The sequence below is a fragment of the Nicotiana tomentosiformis genome, chromosome 3 (assembly GCF_000390325.3).
Source record: "Nicotiana tomentosiformis chromosome 3, ASM39032v3, whole genome shotgun sequence".
In the NCBI taxonomy this organism is placed as follows: Eukaryota; Viridiplantae; Streptophyta; class Magnoliopsida; order Solanales; family Solanaceae; genus Nicotiana; species Nicotiana tomentosiformis.
This window is the reverse complement of record NC_090814.1, coordinates 51,054,656-51,073,467: the sequence shown is the minus strand read 5'-3', so window position 1 is coordinate 51,073,467 and position 18,812 is coordinate 51,054,656. Positions and strand designations below refer to the sequence as shown.

Genomic DNA, 18,812 nt, shown 5'->3' with positions numbered 1-18,812 from the left:
GTCTTCTACTCTTATATATTTATAAAGTATGTTTTAGCTAGTTGTACTAGAAATGAAAGCCCGTGCAGTGCACAGGTCCGATATTTGATTAAACAATTCAGTTCATGTAGACAACAACCTTCAAATTTATAGGATGGATAAGCAGTAAGGTGTGATCATTTATATCCAAAACTTGTTTATATTTTGCAGCGTTTTTTATTTTGCAAAAAATAATCTAAAAATGAATATGTGATTCAAACCATAATTTTTGATGTAAAATGTTAGTAACAACCAAGATGAGTACCATTGTACATAATAAGATTCGGGGAACATGATCAATAGCTACAATCACAATATAAGCATGCTAGAAATACTATTTCAAAGAAAATGGACAAGAATAATCAATCAAAAAAATCTAGGATGATGTATAGTTGCATAAAGATGATTCAGTCTCCTATAGAACTGTAATTAAAAGAAGGTACAAAAAATGAATTGGGTGATAAATTTAAAAGATGTAGGATGGAGTTCAGTTGCACAAAAAATATCATAATCTCCTTGAAGATAGTAATTAAAAAAATCTATAAACAGAACTATGAAGGATCATTTGATGGAGAGGGCTTTTTTGTGCCGTAGTTCTCAATTTATGTTGTCCTGTTAAAGTATGTGAATCTTTCTTTAGATTCCCACTATCCCATTAGACATTCTACCATAATGTCACCTAAATTGCATGCCCGAGTCCGCTAAAAGATTTCACATTGTTAATTTATAAATACAGAATTTACTAATATTTTATCACAGGTAAAATAAAACCTTTCTGGATTCAGCCTTCATGTGTCTTTATTGTCCATTAGAACTTTTCAATATTAATAATATTTTAACGATCAGACCGGTCGTTTGAACTTTAGCATTCCATTCGGTAGTTTGAGACTTTGAGTAGTTTCATATTATGTATTATGACTTACGTGTATGGTTGGTTTCAATTTTCGAGCGTTTTGGGATTAATTTGGAAGAATGATTCTCGTTTTAGAAGGTTTAGATAGGAAAAGTTGACCAAGGTTTGGCTTTTAGGTAAATAGACTCGGAATCAGGTTTTTAATTATTCTAATAGGTTTGTATAATAATTTTGGACATGTCCACAAAGTTTGGTTAAATTCCAATGCGTTTTGGATAAGTTTGGGTTGTATGGTGATTGTTTTTGGTTTCGACGTCGATTTGAGTATAAAGGTTACCATATTGAGCAAACGGCATTTGATTCGTGTTTCAACTAAATCATTATATCTGTATCGTAATTTTGGAACAATAACAACCGAAATCATCAATTTCGACATCGTATTCAGAATTTATGGTCATTTTGCTAAGAATTGGATATGTCCACAAAGTTTGGTTAAATTCCGATGAGTTTTGGATAAGTTTGGGTTGTATGGTGATTGTTTTTAGTTTCGACGTCGATTTGAGCGTAAAGGTTGTCATATTGAGCAAACGACATTTGATTCTTGTTTCGACTAAACCAATTATATCCGTATCATAATTTTGGAACTATAGCCACTGAAATCATCAAGTTTCGACTCTTTATGCAGAATTTATGGTCATTTTATTAAGAATTGGGTTGCCGAATTTTTCAGATTAATTTCGAAATTACCACTGAATTCGTATTTAAAAATCTACACTATTTTCAAATATTAAAACTTATCTCCTTTGTAATAAGGTCAAATGGAGTGATTCAAAAGCCTAACTTGACTGGAATTTCATGAGGAATCTATTGGATGCATCAAAAGTAAGTTTGCGGATCATTTGGCACAAGAAACGAGATAGAACAGCTGAACAGAAGCATACAGTATTGAGGGTTTGTTCATTTGATCATATTTTGAGTTGAGAAGCTCGGACTTTGGAAATGTTGGAGGCAATTTTTACCATACGGATTGGGGCAAGTATTCTATACTCGGTTTAGGTTATATTTCATGAATCTATCCTCATTTTTGGCATTTGATTGATGATTTCAAAGTGAAATGTAGGGAGTTTCATCTAAAATTTCAAAAAGTGATTTTTGAGTTTTGAACATCGATTCAGAGTAGGATTTGAGTGAAAATAGTATGGTTAGACTCGTAATTAAATGGGTTGTCAAATTTTGTGAGTTTTGTCGGATTCTGAGGTGCGGGCCCAGGTTTGACTTTTTAGTTGACTTTGGACTTTTGATTAACGATTCGACCGTTATCGATTGGGTTCATTTCCTTTGGCATTATCTGATGTTATCGAGTTGCTTTTGGCTAGTTTCGAGCCATTCAAAGGTCGGTACGCATGGGATGGCATTTCTAGAGTATTGTTTGGCTTCCTCATTATTGTATTCGGTTTGTTTGAGGTAAGTAACACTTCTAAACTTTGTGCTGAGGGTATGCATACCTGAATATACGTGTTATGTGCTGGAGTTGAGGTGGTGCACATGCTAAGTGACGGGCATGTGGGCGTGCACCGTGTGAATTATGACTCGATTGATTCTGTGGTGCTGTGTAGTTATCTATCTTGTTACTATCCATGAAATTCCTATGTGTTAGAGTAATTGCGCTATGATCCATGTTAGAAATCATGTTTAGGCCATATATGCCACGCCCCGACCTTAGGGAGCGCGACCCGCGCTCCACATGGTTACCCCGGTCAAGCAAGCCTGCACAATGTCATCTACCCAACTCACCCATGATTAAAGAGATGAATACATTTCATTAGCTAGACAGTAAGAGGTCATGTGAATAACACTAGTTCGTTTCCATTAGTTATTTCGTAAACAAGTTCCCATAGCAAGACATTATACATTCATAGTGAAAGTAAAACAAATGGTACAATTACAACAAGTTAAGTTCAACCTTCCCAAAACAAGATACAACCCACACTATGTCTACGGAGCCTCCATCATAACCAAAGAGTGTTAAGCCAGTGTCGGCAACAAGTCCCCAGGTATACCTCAAAATTATATGCAAAAAGGATAAGAGATACAGGACCCCGAAGTGCAGTGGGGCTCACCAAGTCAGCTGAGGAGAGGGTATGCTGCTATCACGGATTATCACCACCTGCTATGGAACCACCTGCATCCATTAAAGATGTAACGCCCCCGGCAAAATAGACGTTAGTACATATAGAATAGTACTAGTATGTAAATCTAAACACCCTCTCAATAGAACGAGTAACAATAAACGGAGAAAGAAACATGAAATCAATAAGAGACTCAAATAGTAACAAAGCGTCATGTTAGGGAAAGGTAAATTTCAAGCAAGTTTGATATTTTAAATTGTGAGACCTTTAGCATTGATATACCACAGTGTTTTAGCACGAAGTTCGATATCTCCCCGATCGGCTAAGCCGTCTCACCCTGAGACATCCACTCACAATACCAACATGTGCGCGGCATGGCGTCGGATCTCCACCCGAGCGGCTAAGCCGTGTCATCACAATGCCTTGTGGGTCGACATCACATCTTACTAGAAATAATCCCATCCCATTGAAGGGGAAATATCTCAACACATCAATATCATCCCATATAAGGGGAAACAACCCCATCACATTAACGCGGGGATTTACCCCTCAATTACTCCTACACCGGCACGTGTAGTTTCGGAGTTAGGTTATTTCGACCTACCCTTCCTCGGTGACTAAACAATACTCCCAAAGCATTTATTAATAAATGGATTTATCACTCATATCATATTCTTTTACATGTCGTTCATTTTATTGGCACCATTGGCCATAATGCAATACAATTCTTGGCACGTGGCCGCACATCATATTTCATGCTCTCGTCCTTTACTTTCAAATACCATTGTGGATACTCGACAACAAGTCCTTTCAAATCAAGACTTTAAAAACATATTTGAGCAATTTAGGGTCTTAGGAACATGTGATTTCTTACACTATTGACATGATAACTTTCATTAGAAACATGTTTTTAAATCACAACACAATGCCACACAACCCATACTTAAACCACATTCTCAAACGGTAACTCAACATAGCAAGAATCGTTAGGGTACAGATTGAACGCATACTTACGTTGAGACACAGCTTATTCGAATTGATCAATTTATAATAAGCATCCCGGGACTTACAATGATATTGTGGGGTCAATTCTAAGAGAAGAGTTTAGCCAACGTACCTCGCCTTGAGCTTTTAAACTACTACAATGTTCCAAAATCTTAGCCACTTAGATATATTTAGATATATAATAAAATTGAACATAAATTAGGAATGAGTTCATAGTTCTAGCTCACTTGAGCATTTTATCAAACACTAGGTGTGCATTAAGGTTTCAAGGTCCTCCTATGGTAGATTCTTTCATCCCACCACCCAAAGTTTACTCAAACTCAACAATCTTCCCACTACCCTTGATGGTACATGCATGTAAAATAAACAACTCCCACACCCAAGAATTATCTTGGCTTATTAACTATTTTTAATTAAAATCACGAAATTGAGGGCTATGAGTAGAACCTTACCTCTAGAATGAAGACCTAGTGAATTGTTCTTGCAAATTCTTCATCTTTGAGCAAGCATTGATGAATGATGAGGTTAGGAGCTCCCCCTCTCACTCAACGACACTGCCTCTCTCTATAAATGTAAGTTTTAACCTTCTAAAATGATCTCTAAGGCTATTTTATAAGAATGGGATCGGGTTCAATAATAAAAAAAAATGAAGCCCCAATGCAAATCTGCGGTTGCATATGCGACCGCATAAAGCTTTTGCGGTCCGTAAAATGTGCCACATAATGGCCCTCTAGAACTGGCATTTTCTACTTTACTCTGCAAGTGGTTTGCGGTCCGCACACTTATTCTGCGGTCATATAATACGCCGCAGAACATCCCTCCGGAAATATTTTATGTAGGATTTGCGATGGATTGCACGTCCCGCGAAATAATTATGCGGCCGCAGAATGGACCGCATATTTGTCCCAAAATTAGCTCAGGTTTCTGCTTCACTCCTACAATAGTTAACACATAAGTCCACCTCGGCACTACGGAACCCAGGGTTTTTGGTAAGATTTTACGGGGCCATACATCCTCCCCCGCTTAAGATCATTTTTTCCCCGAATAAGGGTCAGAATCTGCCATTAGCATCCGTAGTGATTCAGTCGTTACTTCACACCCCAACAATCCCCAATTTTTGACTAACTCCCTAAATTTCCAAAATTTTTTGTAGAGTTTCCCCTGTAATTGGGCCTATCCACCTATCAGTGAATCCCAGAACCCAATCCTAATAGCAAAACCACAACATAATGATGTAAAACAATTTGAAAATAACACCGGCAACAACGCTATAAACATTGCATTACCAAGAGGGAGTATTCCTAACATAAGTTATTCAAATAAATTAGCGTACTTGTTCTTCATCTCTTCCTCGGCTTCCCAGGTGGCCTCTTCAACCTGTTGGTTTTGCCATAACACTTTCACAGATGCAATCTCTTTATTTCTCAACTTCCGGACTTGCCTATCAAGAATAGCAATTGGAATTTCTTCATAACTCAACTCTTCATTAACCTTTATAGTCTCAATTTGAACAATAAGCGACAGATCTTCAATCACCTTCTTCAACATGGACACATGAAACACAATGTGCACTAAGGATATTTCTGGAGGTAGTTCTAGCCTGTAAGCCACCTGAACGACCCTCTGAATGATTTTGTACTGTCCAACATACCTTGGACTCAATTTCCCTTTCTTACCAAACCGTATTAACCCCTTTATGGGGAAACCTTCACGAAAACCCAATCATCCTCTTGGAACTCCAAACCCCTATGACGCACGTCTGAATAAGACTTCTGACGACTTTAGGCTCCTTAATGGTCTTAACTTTCTCCATAGCCAGATGCACAAGATCTGGACCTATCAACTCTGCCTCCCTAATCTCAAACCATCCGATGGGTGATCTATATCTCCTATCGTATAAAGCCTCGAACGGTGCCATCTGAATGCTAGCATGATAACTATTATTCTAGGAAAATTCTATGAGTGGAAAATGATCATGCCAGCTACCTTTGAAATCAAGAACACAAGCGCACAACATATCCTCGAGCGTCAGAATAGTCCGCTCTACTTGCCTGTCAGTCTGTGGATGGAAAATTGTACTAGATTTACCTGCGTGCCCAACCCTTGCTGAAACTTCTTCCAAACGTTAGCTGTGAACTGTGCCCCCCGATCAGAAATGATGGAAACTGGAGTACCATGCAGCCTGACTATTTCCTTGATATATAATTGAGCATACTGCTCTGCTGTGTCAGTAGCCTTAACAAGTAAGAAGTTTGCTGATTTAGTATGTCGGTCCCAATCACCCAAATCAAGTCGAACTTGCGAGGAGTGCGAGGTAGTCCTACCAAAAAATCCATATTGATCATCTCTCATTTCCACATAGGAATTTCTATGTTCTGGGCCAACCCACCCGACATTTGATGCTTGGACTTTATTTGTTGACAATTTGGACATCTTTCCATAAAGTTCGCTACATTCATCTTCATATCGTTCCACTAGTAGACTTCTTTAAGATCATGGTACATCTTTGTAGAGCTCAGATGCACAGAATACTTGGAAGTGTAAGCCTCGGTCATGATTCTTTCCCGGAACCATCCACATCTAGCACACATAGTCTGCCTTTGTACCTTAGTGTACCATCATCCATGCCAAGAGAAAATGCCATGGTCTTATGTTTATGAATCCTCTCCTTCAGTTGTACCAACAATGGGTCGTTGTATTGCTTTTCTTAAACTTCCACAACAAGCGATGATTCAACCCTATTTTGCACAATCACTCCTCCTTCACTAGAATCCGCAAGACGAACTCCCAAATTAGCCAACCGGTGAACCTCCTTGGCCAGCGACCTTTTATATTCCTCCAAGTGAGCCAAACTACCCATAGATTTCCGGCTAAGAGTATTCGCTACAACATTAGCCTTCTCCAGATGATACAGATTATCGATGTCATAATCCTTGAGTAACTCAAGCCATCTTCTCTGCCTCAAATTCAATTCCTTCGGCTTGAAAATGTATTGAAGGCTCTTATGGTCCGTCAATATATCTACATGGATCCCATACAGATAATGACGCCAAATCTTCGATGCAAATACCACCGCCGCATGATCTAAGTTGTGTGTTGGATAGTTCTTTTCGTGATTCTTGAGTTGCCTAGAAGCATAAGCTATCACCTTGCCATGTTGCATTAAAACATACCCATGTCCGATTCTTGAAGCATCACAATATATCAAAAACCCATATGTACCCTCTGGTAGGATCAATACCGGTGTCGTAGTCAATCTTGATTTCAACTCCTGGAAGCTCCTTTCACAAGTATCTGAGCATTGGAACTTAGCTGTCTTCTACGTCAAGTTAGTCAATGGAGAGGCAAGAGTAGAGAATCTCTCCACAAATTTCCTGTAATACCCGGCTAAGCCCAAGAAACTGCGAATTTCTGTTGGAGTTATAGGTCTAGGCCAATTCTTCACAGCTGCAATCTTTTGAGGATCAACCTTAATTCCGTCTCTAGAGACAACACGACCCAAGAACATGACAGATTCAAGCCAAAATTCACATTTCAAAAACTTTGGATACAACTGGTGCTGACGTAGAGTCTGTAGAACTGCCATGAGGTAATCAGCATGGTCCTCTCAACTTCGTGAATATACAAGGATATCGTCAATAAACACTATCACAAAAGATTCAAGGAACGACTTGAAAACTCGGTTCATAAGATCCATGAAAGTTGCCGAGGCATTTGTTAGCCCAAAATACATTACCAGAAATGCAAAGTGCCCATACCGGGTTCTGAATGTTGTTTTCGGAATATCTTGCTCCCTGATCTTCAATTGATGGTACCCGGATCTCAAATCAATTTTGGAGAAATACTTAGCACCCTGCAGTTGATAAAACAAGTAATCTATTCTTGGCAGCGGGTACTTATTTTTTATTGTGACCTTGTTGAGCTGCCGATAATCACATTCTCAACGACCCATCTTTCTTCCTTACGAATAGAAACGGTGCACCCCAAGGCGACACACTCGGCCGGTTGAAACCCTTCTCTAACAAATCCTTTAGTTGTTCTTTTAGATTACTCAAATCTGCTGGTGCCATTCTGTAAGGTGGAATAGATATAGGTTGCGTGTCTGGTATCACATGAATCCCAAAATCAATCTCCTTGTCTGGCGGGATCCTAGGGAGTTCATCAGTAAAGACCTCCGGAAATTCATTCATAACTGGTACAGACTCAAGTGTAGGTGCCTCAGAGTCGGTGTCCGTAACCCGGACCAAATAGTAAATACACCCCTTGTTGATCATCTTGGTGGTCTTAAGTTAAGTAATAAACCTACCCTTGGGCACCATATCATCCTCCTTCCACTCAACAACTGGCTGATTTCGAAATTCAAATCTAACAGTTCTAGTTCGGCAATCAAGCTTAGCAAATCATGAATAAAGCTAGTCCATCCCTATGATTGCATCAAAATCAACCATCCCCAGTTCAATAAGATCGGCCATGGTGTCCCGACCATGCACCGTGACAACACAGTCTCTATAAACCTGCATGGCCATAATAGACTCACCATCCGGAGTATATATAGAGAACGGCTCATGAAGCGATTCTGGTTCTATCCCAAATACCATAGCAACATAGAGAGTGACATAGGACAAGGTGGAACCGGGATCAATAAGAGCATACACATCATGAGATTGGACAGTCAATATACCTGTGACGACATCTAGAGAAGCCTCTTAACTCTGGCGACCTTTCATAGCATAGAAATGGCAGGGTCCTCCCGAACTCTATGCACCACCCCTAGCTGCACCACGCCCTACGGGTGCTGGATTGCCTCTAGTTGGAGGAGGTGCTACGGATGTAGTAGCTGCAGAGCTGGTTAGCTGTGTTGTACCCCTGCCCATGCTCTCGTGAGACGAACGACATTCCCTCTGAATATGATCCCTCATACCATACTCAAAGCATACAGGTTGGTCCATGAAACAGGCCCCAAAGTGCATCTTCCCACACTTAGGGCAAGGCAACCTCCGCTGCTACTGAAATCTCCCACCAGACCGAACCTGCTTGTAGGAACCCATGTTGCCCTGGTTGGGCTTAAAATGGCTCCACTACTGTTGACTGGGCCCCGATGGTTGTGCACTAGCCAAAGACCGAGGGAAAGACTAGGAGGGCCCTGACGACCCTGCCCGGAATACTGACCTACCACCACCACTACCATAAGAACCACCAAAGTTGCCTGCGGACCGGGCCTTGTTACTGTCCTCACGCTCTATTTTGATCTTCAATTTACGGGTCTCTGTGGCTTGAGAAAATGCCACCATCTTACCATAGCTCATGTCAGAATTAAAGGCAGCTGTAGCAACCTCATTAATAACCAAGAAGCTAAGGCCCTGCACAAACCCGCGCACTCTAGCCTCCATAGTGGGCAACATGTAGATGGCATATTTGGACAGGCGCGCGAATCTCATATGATATTCCTAGACACTCTTGCTACCTTGTTTCAAGATCTCGAACTCGGTGGCACTGCCCTCCTTAGTCTCGGCAGGAAAGAAATGATCAGTGAAAGCATCAGCAAACTCATTCCATCTCGCCGGAGGGCTCTCCTCTTCACGAGAGTCCTCCCACATCTCAAACCAAGAATAGGCCACAAATCAGGCGGTAGGAGGCCAACTTCGTTCCCTCCGTCTCAGTAGCATGCATAACTCGGAGGGTCTTGTGCATATCGTCAATAAAATCTTGGGGGTCCTCCTCAAGATCAGTACTTGTGAACACTGGAGGATCCAATTGGAGAAATATGTTCACCCTAGAACTGGCGGAATCCCCTGGCTGACTAGAAGAAGTGGGTGCAACATTTGATCTCTGGGCCTGGGAAGCCACTATCTTAGCCAGCATCTGTTTGGCTCCCCTAAGATCCCCATCAGATACGTCGGAATCAGAAGCTGGGGCTGGAGGTGGAAATGGGATATCAGTCAGGGGTGGAATAGTTGCACCCTCAGTAGGAGTAGGTACATGTGCGATATGATCATGAGTAGTAGAATAAGGCAGTGTAGTAGTCGGGGGAATACTCTCACCTCTCAGTCGCTCACCCGCATCATCAGGTAAAGAATCAACCGCCACTCCTGGGGTGGCATTGGCTCCTTGGCCAGTTCTTGTTTTCTTCCTAGGCGCCATCTACTAAAAATTAGAGCAATGCACGAGTTAGAGGAGGAATAGTCTTACAATCAGCTCTATTGCCATGATCTACAATATCAAAGAAGGGTATTATTCCTAAATGTCCAAGTAACCTCCTAATTATAGATGTTGTCTACAACACACCGATAAGAAGGACTCTACTAGACACGGATCTGAGACATCTTAGGATACGTTAAAACCTTAGGCTCGGATACCTAGCTTGTCACGCCTCGACCTTGGGGAGCGCGACCGACGCTCCATGGGGTTACCCCGGTTAAGCAAGCTTGCACAATGCTGTCTACCCAACTCACACATGATTAAAGAGATGAATACATTTCATTAGCTAGACAGTAAGAGGTCATGTGAATAACACTAGTTCATTTCCATTAGTTACGTCGTTTACAAGTTCCTAAAGCCATACATTTTACATTCGTAGTGAAAGTGGAACAAATGGTACATTTACAACAAGTTAAGTTCAACCTTCCCAAAATAAGATACAACCCACACTATATCTACGGAGCATCTTATAGTACAAAAATAGTGCTAAGACAGTGCCGACAACAAGGCCCCGACTATACCTCAAAATGCTATGTACAAAGGATAAGAGATACAGGGCCCCAAAGTGCAGTGGGGCTAACCAAGTCAGCTGAGGAGAGGGTATACTGCTATCACGGATCAACACCACCTGCTATGGAACCACCTGCATCCATTAAAGATGTAGCGCTCCCGGCAAAAGGGACATTAGTACATATGGAATAGTACTAGTATGTAAAACTAAACACCCTCTCAATAGAATGAGTAACAATAAACAGAGAAATAAACATAAAATCAATAAGAGACTCAAATATTAACAAAGCGTCATATTAGGGGAAAGGTAAATTTTAAGCAAGTTCGATATTTTAAATTGGGAGACTTTTAGCAACGATATACCACAGTGTTTTAGTACAAAATCTGATCTCTACCCGATCGACTAAGCCGTCTCACCCCGAGACATCCACTCACAATACCACCATGTGCGTGGCATGTCATCCGATCTCCACCCGATCGGCTAAGCCGTCTCACCACAATGTCGTGTGGGTCGACATCACTTCTTGCTAGCAATAAACCCATCCCATTCAAGGGAAAATATCTCAACACATCAATATCATCCCATATAAGGGGAAACAAACCCATCACATTAACACAGCGATTTACCCCTCAATTACTCCAACACCGACACGTGTAGTTTCGGGGTTAGGTTATTTTGACCTACTCTTCCTCGGTGACTAAATGATACTCCCAAAGCATTTATTAATAAAATAATTTATCACTCATTTCATATTCTTTTACATGTCCTTCATTTCATTGGCACCATTGGCCATAATGCAATACAATTCTTGGCACGTGGCCGCACATCATATTTCATGCTCGCTTATTTTACTTTCAAATACCATTGTGGATACTCGACAACAAGGCCTTTCAAATCAAGACTTTAAACACATATTTAGGCAATATAGGGTCTTAGGAACATGTGATTGCTTACACAATTGACATGATAACTATCATTAGAAACACGTTTTTAAATCACAAGACAATGCCACACAACCCATACTTAAACTACATTCTCAAATGGTAACTCAACATACATGAATATTTAGGATACATATTGAACGCATACTTATTTTGACACACATCTTATTCGAATTAATCAATTTATAATAAGCATCCTAAGACTTACAAGGATGTTGTGCGGTTAATTCCAAGGGAAGAATTTAGCCAACATAACTCGCCTTGAGCTTTTAAACTACTACAATGTTCTGGAAATCATAGACACTTTGATCTATTGAGAGATATAGCAAAATTTAACACAAATTAGGAAGGATTTCATTGTTCCAGCTCACTTGAGCATTTTATCAAACACTAGGTGTGCTTTAAGGTTTCAAGGTCCTCCTATTGTGGATTCTTTTATCTCACCACCCAAAGTTTACTCAAAAGAGCTCAACAATCTTCTCACTACCCTTGATGGTACATGCATCTAAAATAAACAACCCCCACACCCAAATATTTGCTTGGCTTATTGCATATGTTCAGTTAAAATCACGAAATTGAGGGCTATGGAGTAGAACCTTACCTCTAGAATGAAGACCTAGTGAATTCGTCTTGCAAATTCTTCAACTTTGAGAAAGCATTGATGAATAATGAGCTTAGGAACTCTCCCTCTCACCCTATGGCACTCTCTCTCTCTAGAAATGTAAGTTTTAACCTTCTAAAATGATCCCTAAGGCTGTTTTATAAGAATGGGGTCGGGTTCAATAATTAAAAAAAAATGAAGCCCTGATGCAAATCTGTGGTCGCATATGCGACCGCATAAAGCTTCTGCGGTCCGCAAAATGGGCCGTATAATGGCCCTCTAGAACTGCATTTTCTGCTTTACTCTGCAACCGATTTGCAGTCCACAAACTTATTCTAAAGTCACATAATGCACCGTAGAACATCCCTTCGGAATATTTTATGTGGGATTTGCGATGGATTGCACGGCACGCGAAATGATTATGCATCCGCAAAATGGACCGCATAATGGTCCCAAAACTAGCTCAGGTTTCTGCTTCACTCTGCGGCAGATCTGCAGTCTGCAAATCAGTTCTGCAATCGCAGACTTGGCCACACAAAACGCCCTGTACTTCCAATATATGAAACCCCGGGTTTTTGGTAAGATTTTATGGGACCTTACAATATACTTATTTTGTTGGGACCCACTGTGGTCATTTCTGCTGTTGAGTTATTTGCTTAAATTGTAATTACATATTTAGTCATATTCATTCATTCATTCATTAATCCATTTACATATCATATCTCTGTTATCATTGTTTGGGCTGCCTTGAATGAGATTTGTGAGCCCGAGAGAGTAGAGAGGTTGATGACCGAGTAAGGCTCGGGGCCTGATTATGAGTAATATTGATGGGATGGCAGCACACCGCATCAAGCCTTATTGATTCATGATGGGATCGGGTTGCACGTCGCAGTATGCCATGATTGGCTTATATTAGAGCTTGGATAAGATCCGCCCCTCTGAAGTCTGACATACCAGCAGTGAGCGCTGGTACCTACTGAGTACGAGTGCCGAGTGCAAGTGCCTAGTGGTTGAGAGTGTTGAGTGATTGGGAGGTGTTGAGTGATTTAGAGTGTTAAGTGATTGGGAGGGGCTAAGTGATTGAGCATGCTGAGTGAGGTTGAATACTCTAGGAGTATGAGCATATGCATTTTATCACTATGATGCATTACATTTAGCATGAAAACTTGGCATGTAGGCATAGAGATGCATTTCCTCATGCTAAACGATATTGTGGCATTCATGACTTCACATGCACATTGACATATAGGCATAGAGATGTACTTTCCTCATGCTATCTGAGAATGGAATAACCTTATCTGTTATTGAAACTTTTTGGGAAAAAACATAGTTTTCTAATACTCTAATATTTTGGAGATTTCGGTGAACGATTTGGGTTTTACTGTTATACCTGAAAAGCATGCCTATTTTCTGTAATTGCGAACGAGCATCATATCACATCTTTGAGTTATTACGTTTCCTATTTTTATTATATTGTTACAATTTGTTCTTGGCTATTGGTGTTGGACTCTAACCGTTGTCCAAGATCATCAATATTTTCAACCTAAGGTTAGGTTTGTTAATTATTAAGTACATGGGGTCGGTTGTACTCATACTATACTTCTGCACCTTGCGTGCAGATGTTGGAGTTGATGTTGCTGCATGTGGCGGGAGTTGGCCTTGAAGATGTACCTGCATTCTGGTTACAACTGCCTCTTGTTCTTGGTAGCTTTCGATTTATAAATCGGTTCATGTACATTTCGAACAGATGAAGTATTTATTTCATACCAGCTTTGTAAACTCTAAGTCTTAGAAGTACATGATTTGTACTACCGGTCCTTGGGGAGTAGTATAAAATTCAGTTATTTCATTCTTGACTCTTATCACCATCATTATATTGTGGTTTATTGTTAATTGGCTTACCTAGCGGGTTGGGTTAGGTGCCATCATGACTAGTTGCATTTTGGGTAATGACAAACTGGTATCAGAGCTCTAGGTTCATTGGTTCTATGAGTCATGAGCAAGTGTCTAGTAGAGTCTTGCGGATCAGTATGATGACATCCATACCTATCTTTGAGAGACTACATGGCATTTAGGATAAACTTCCCCATCTTTCTTTATTTGTCGTGTGGCATTGATTCAGCTTGAAACATATCTCTTTGAATTCTTCCACTTACTCGTATGTGCATGTGAGCGCTCAGTATCAGCTATATATCATCGGCTTGTGGATTCCATGGATGAGGTACAAGATGTGTTTTCTATGTTTTGGTGATGAGCCAGTCTAGAGGACTTGAGTCCAGGTTTGGACCACAACTTAGGCTTGGTAGTTTTAGTTGTGTGAGCATGTGCTTTTAGACATCTAGGCCCAATGGTGTCCCTATGAGTGGGACTGGTGGCTCGGTGAGTGGTTGGATGGCTATATGATTAGTATGATGTGACTACGAGATGTGTTTAGATGGTTTGAATATGACGGGAAGAGTTTGTTTTAGATGTGAAAAGGAATATTGGATGCTTAATTTTTGTGGATGTGTCATACAGTCTTGAGTTATGAAGGTTTTTGAGAGATTCTTTCGTGTTATTTCACTTGTGGAACGAAGTAGATTTTCATGTCTTGTTGATGAGTTCATGTTACATCCCGCATTTTCGTACGTTAATGTTTCGTCATAAGTTAATTGACGTAAGTTCGGGAATAAGATTATTTTGAGATTATAAGTATTACATTTTTTCAAACAAGTGATAAGTAAATTTGTGAAGGAGAGAGGGTAAGCTAATCGAAGAAAATGAGTTTCGTTGAAGTTTGGCAATTTGGGGATAAGATACGGTCCGAGCTATAATACCCGGTACTTATGAACTAGTGCCATACAAGGAACTACATGACCATAATAGTAAGGTGTACAAGGTATGTTAACAGTGCGTAGTATTTTAAGTAAGTTAAGATAATTATTAATTATGTGGATAATTGGCTAATTATTGGGTAACAGAATATTACCTAATTAACTAATGAATTATGGGATAATGATTAAAACCCCCACCCCCACGTGGCAACAAGACACCACCAAAATATATGACCGTTAGTCATTATGTGTTATGTGGCAAAAATCAAAGATTAATGGGTGTGGTTAATCCACCACATGGAGTGGACCCCATGCCAATTATAACATAAGGCCTTTTTAATTCAAAGAAGGATACATATCTTGCAACAAGTCAAAAATAGCAAAAAGTCTAAGTATGGTGCAATCTGAAACAGCGTGATCTTCAACAAGTAAGGTACGGATCTTCAATAATTCGAATAAAGATTTCATAGCATCTTAAGCAACGTGAGATTTTGTAATTTTAAAGGAGTACAGTGCAATCCTTCTCAAGAATATCATATGGTGTTTTTCCTACTCTAGGTATGTTAAGGCTAAGCCCTTCCTTCGTTTTGAAATGATCTCGTAATTACATATGTTTGATAACGAGACATAAAGAGAAGTTCATACTCCCGAATTTATATACATTATCCTAGTCTCATAAATTACAGTATTCTCCTTATCCGGACTTCATATTTAGTTGAGTATTGTCTTCTTCCAGTCAAGAGAGCAGAGAGCCTATTTTTACAGTATTATAATATTTTCATTACCATCGAGCTATAATCGATGGGCAATCCCTTATTGGGCAACCTCTGATCAGATGGTAAGTTATATACCGAGCCTACTGTGGCCGAGCTACTATGAGCAAGCCCAGTTGGCCGAGATACAGAACCTAGTATGGCCGAGCGCCTATGAGCGAGCCTACTATGGTAGAGCAGTTGTATATATACCGAGCCTTATAGGGCCGGATAGTTATTTTACTTACTATATTGAGAGAGTTGTGTCTATATCAGCATATCTTCAGATTATCTTTGACTCCAGTTACTTTCAGTTATTATATTATCAGTTCAGTTTCAGTTTTCAGTTATTCTGTTGCCTTACATACTCGGTACATTATTTCATACTGACGTCCCTTTCTCTAGGGAGGCTGCATTCATGCATGCAGGTTCAGACAGACAAGCGGGTAGACCTCCTCAGTAGGTGTTGCCCGAGTTCAGCTTTATCGGTAAGCTCCATGTCCTTTGGAGTTGTCGGGTCTAGGAGTTATGTGTACATGTTGTGTATATATGTATATAGGTTATGAGTAGGTCGGGGCCTTATAACGATCACGGTACATTCATCAGTAAAGGCTTGTAGACATATTCTGTCAGTTAGTGCAGTATGTTAGACTTGTATGCCTTGTATGTATATTTTGTTGGTTTGTAAGCTGTAGTAGTTATGACGCCCTTGCCGGCCCAGCTTTATATTGATGTTTAGTCAGCTTTGTTATCCATTTAGTTTTATATTTTTCTTCATAAATTGTCTTGCAATGTGGCCCATGGCCAAAGTATGACATTTTATGTTCAGATTCCCTTAGTCGCAATTTGGTACGCAAGGATAGGTAAGGCACCGGGTGCCGGTCTCGCCCCCAAGTTCGGGGCGTGACAAAAGTGGTATCAGAGCAGTTCTATCCTAGGGAGTCTACAAGCCGTGTCTAGTAGAGTCTTGTTTATGGGTGTGTTGTGCACCGCACTTACAAGTAGGAGGCTACAGAGCATTTAGGACTGTCACTCTTTTTCATACTCTAGATCGTGTGGTAGAGCTCAGTTGTAGGAATTCAAATTCCTAAATTCTATTTTATTCGTAATAAGACGATACCTACAACCAAAAGACGGTTGGTAAGGGATTGAATACGGCTATGGAAGAGTTGAGTAAGAGGAACTAGATTTTTGCATCATGCTTATGATGAGTAAATGTAATGTCTTCAACCAACCATGTGTGTACTAAGACGTGTAACAGTCTTGATAAGGAGCCTTAAGGCAAGAATATCTATCCATCCATATGGTAAAAAGGAATAATAGAATCGGAAGATAGACACAAGTTTCAGCAAGTAAAAGAATCAAGGTGAAGAAGGGTACGAGGTACCCAGTTAATGAAGGTTAATAGTATTTATAATTCATGTAGAAAAATATAAGCATTATGAGTTACTTTCAACAGTAATAGAGATATATACAATTGATTACATCCATTTCATTTATGCCCTATGGGGGCTAACATAAATAGTATAAGAGAAGGACGGGTATTAGGATCCGATCGGGGTTAGAGTAACCCAAAATGATGGATGGATTATTTGCGTTAGTTGACCTTTCCGAAGGATGTTGCAAATGTGCTAATAGATTTCCTTGTGAGACACTTAGATGGTGCACTCTAAAATAGTATAGCTAGATATGAGCACTACAAAGATAGGCACTGGAAGCCTTGAAGGGATAAATATTACCTAAGTATGGCTCCCATCTTTAGTAGAGAGAGAACGTTAAGCAACCAGAAGAGTCCGTGGATGGAGCAAGGGGAGATAAAAGCAAAAGAACGTCTTGTTAAAGTTTTCATAATAAAGTGATAGATAAAAATGTTAGCAGGGAAATTAGAAGAGAGATAATGAAGTATTATGAGTAAGATGTGATACTTGGATGACAATGGTAGATCATAAAATAAACAATGAAAATATTCGAGAGTCTATAGTCAAGTAAAGGAAGAGACGAGAGGTGACAGGCCTTGAGGCAACAAAAGAGTATAGGTCATAAAGTCATATCCTCATTTCGAGAAATAAGCTCGTAACTCTAACGTGATTATCAGAAGGAAAAGTTAGACCCAGAGTAATAGAAATCAGTATGGATTGGTGAACAAGATAAACTAAACATGAATTGGGGATTGAGTGATTTGATAATGGTCGGCATCATGAGAATTTCAGATTGCGCTCCGGCGATAATAGAATGGACAACAAAAAAAGATTCATGAGAAATTTAGTGAATGGTCATTCAGGAAGACGCTTCCCTAAAGCAAACAATGTGAGCAAAATTAAGTTTAAGGGAATGTATGTCCCAGTTACACTAAGTGTCACCCTCGTGAGTAAGGAATTTCGTTATCCTTGGTGCAGAAGGATTACCGCAAGGTGAGTAAGGGTCATTGAAGATGTGAAAAGATGCCAAATATAAAGAGGTAAAACAATTATACGTAGATCATCGTAGCACTAAATGTTAGTACTCCCCTAAAGGGGGAAATATGGATTGATGTGGCATTAAGTCAGAATTAAGTGGTTCTAGTAATTATGGAATAGTAAAGGAAGAATACGATAAAAATGAGAAAGGGATGAGATTGCACTCATTCAAATCCTACAGATATGCTATGATTCCAGAACATTATGCAAGCACGATGTCAAGGAGAGGAAGTAAGGGTGCCTACCCGAGATGTTATTGATTGATAAGTAACCAGTGCGAGACGTAAGTTAAGACAAAGGAAATAACCCAAGAAAGATTACGTGGAATACTGATATAAGAATGGGCCAACGAGTAGTTGGTAGTTGATTCAGGAAGAGCCTAGTTATGGCTAGACAAGAGGATACAGACAAATCAGCAGATCGTGCAAGATAAACGTAGTGAACCCAACATGAGGAATTCAGTCTCGTAGATATAACATCGTGATCTTGGAGAAATATTCAGATAGGAGTTGGGATAGTTAAAGGTACCGTATGA

General features: G+C 39.9%; 1 protein-coding gene across 1 annotated transcript; it reads right to left on the bottom strand.

Annotated features, from left to right (window-relative positions):
• Positions 1-7,324: 7,324 nt before the first annotated feature.
• On the bottom strand, positions 7,325-9,602 carry LOC138907797 (uncharacterized mitochondrial protein AtMg00860-like). The gene is made up of 2 exons (XM_070198410.1): positions 9,470-9,602; positions 7,325-7,584 (listed from the first exon to the last, which is right to left on the bottom strand). The coding sequence occupies exons 1-2, from the start codon at positions 9,600-9,602 to the stop codon at positions 7,325-7,327; spliced, it is 393 nt and encodes a 130-aa protein (XP_070054511.1).
• Positions 9,603-18,812: the final 9,210 nt, after the last annotated feature.

Coding starts and splice junctions, on each gene's coding strand:
- LOC138907797 (XM_070198410.1), bottom strand. CDS start 9,602: ATGTGGGAGGACTCTCGTGAAGAGGAGAGCCCTCCGGCGAGATGGAAT. Junction 7,585..9,469: donor GTTCGAGATCTTGAAACAAG/GTAGCAAGAGTG, acceptor ACCTCATGGCAG/TTCTACAGACTCTACGTCAG.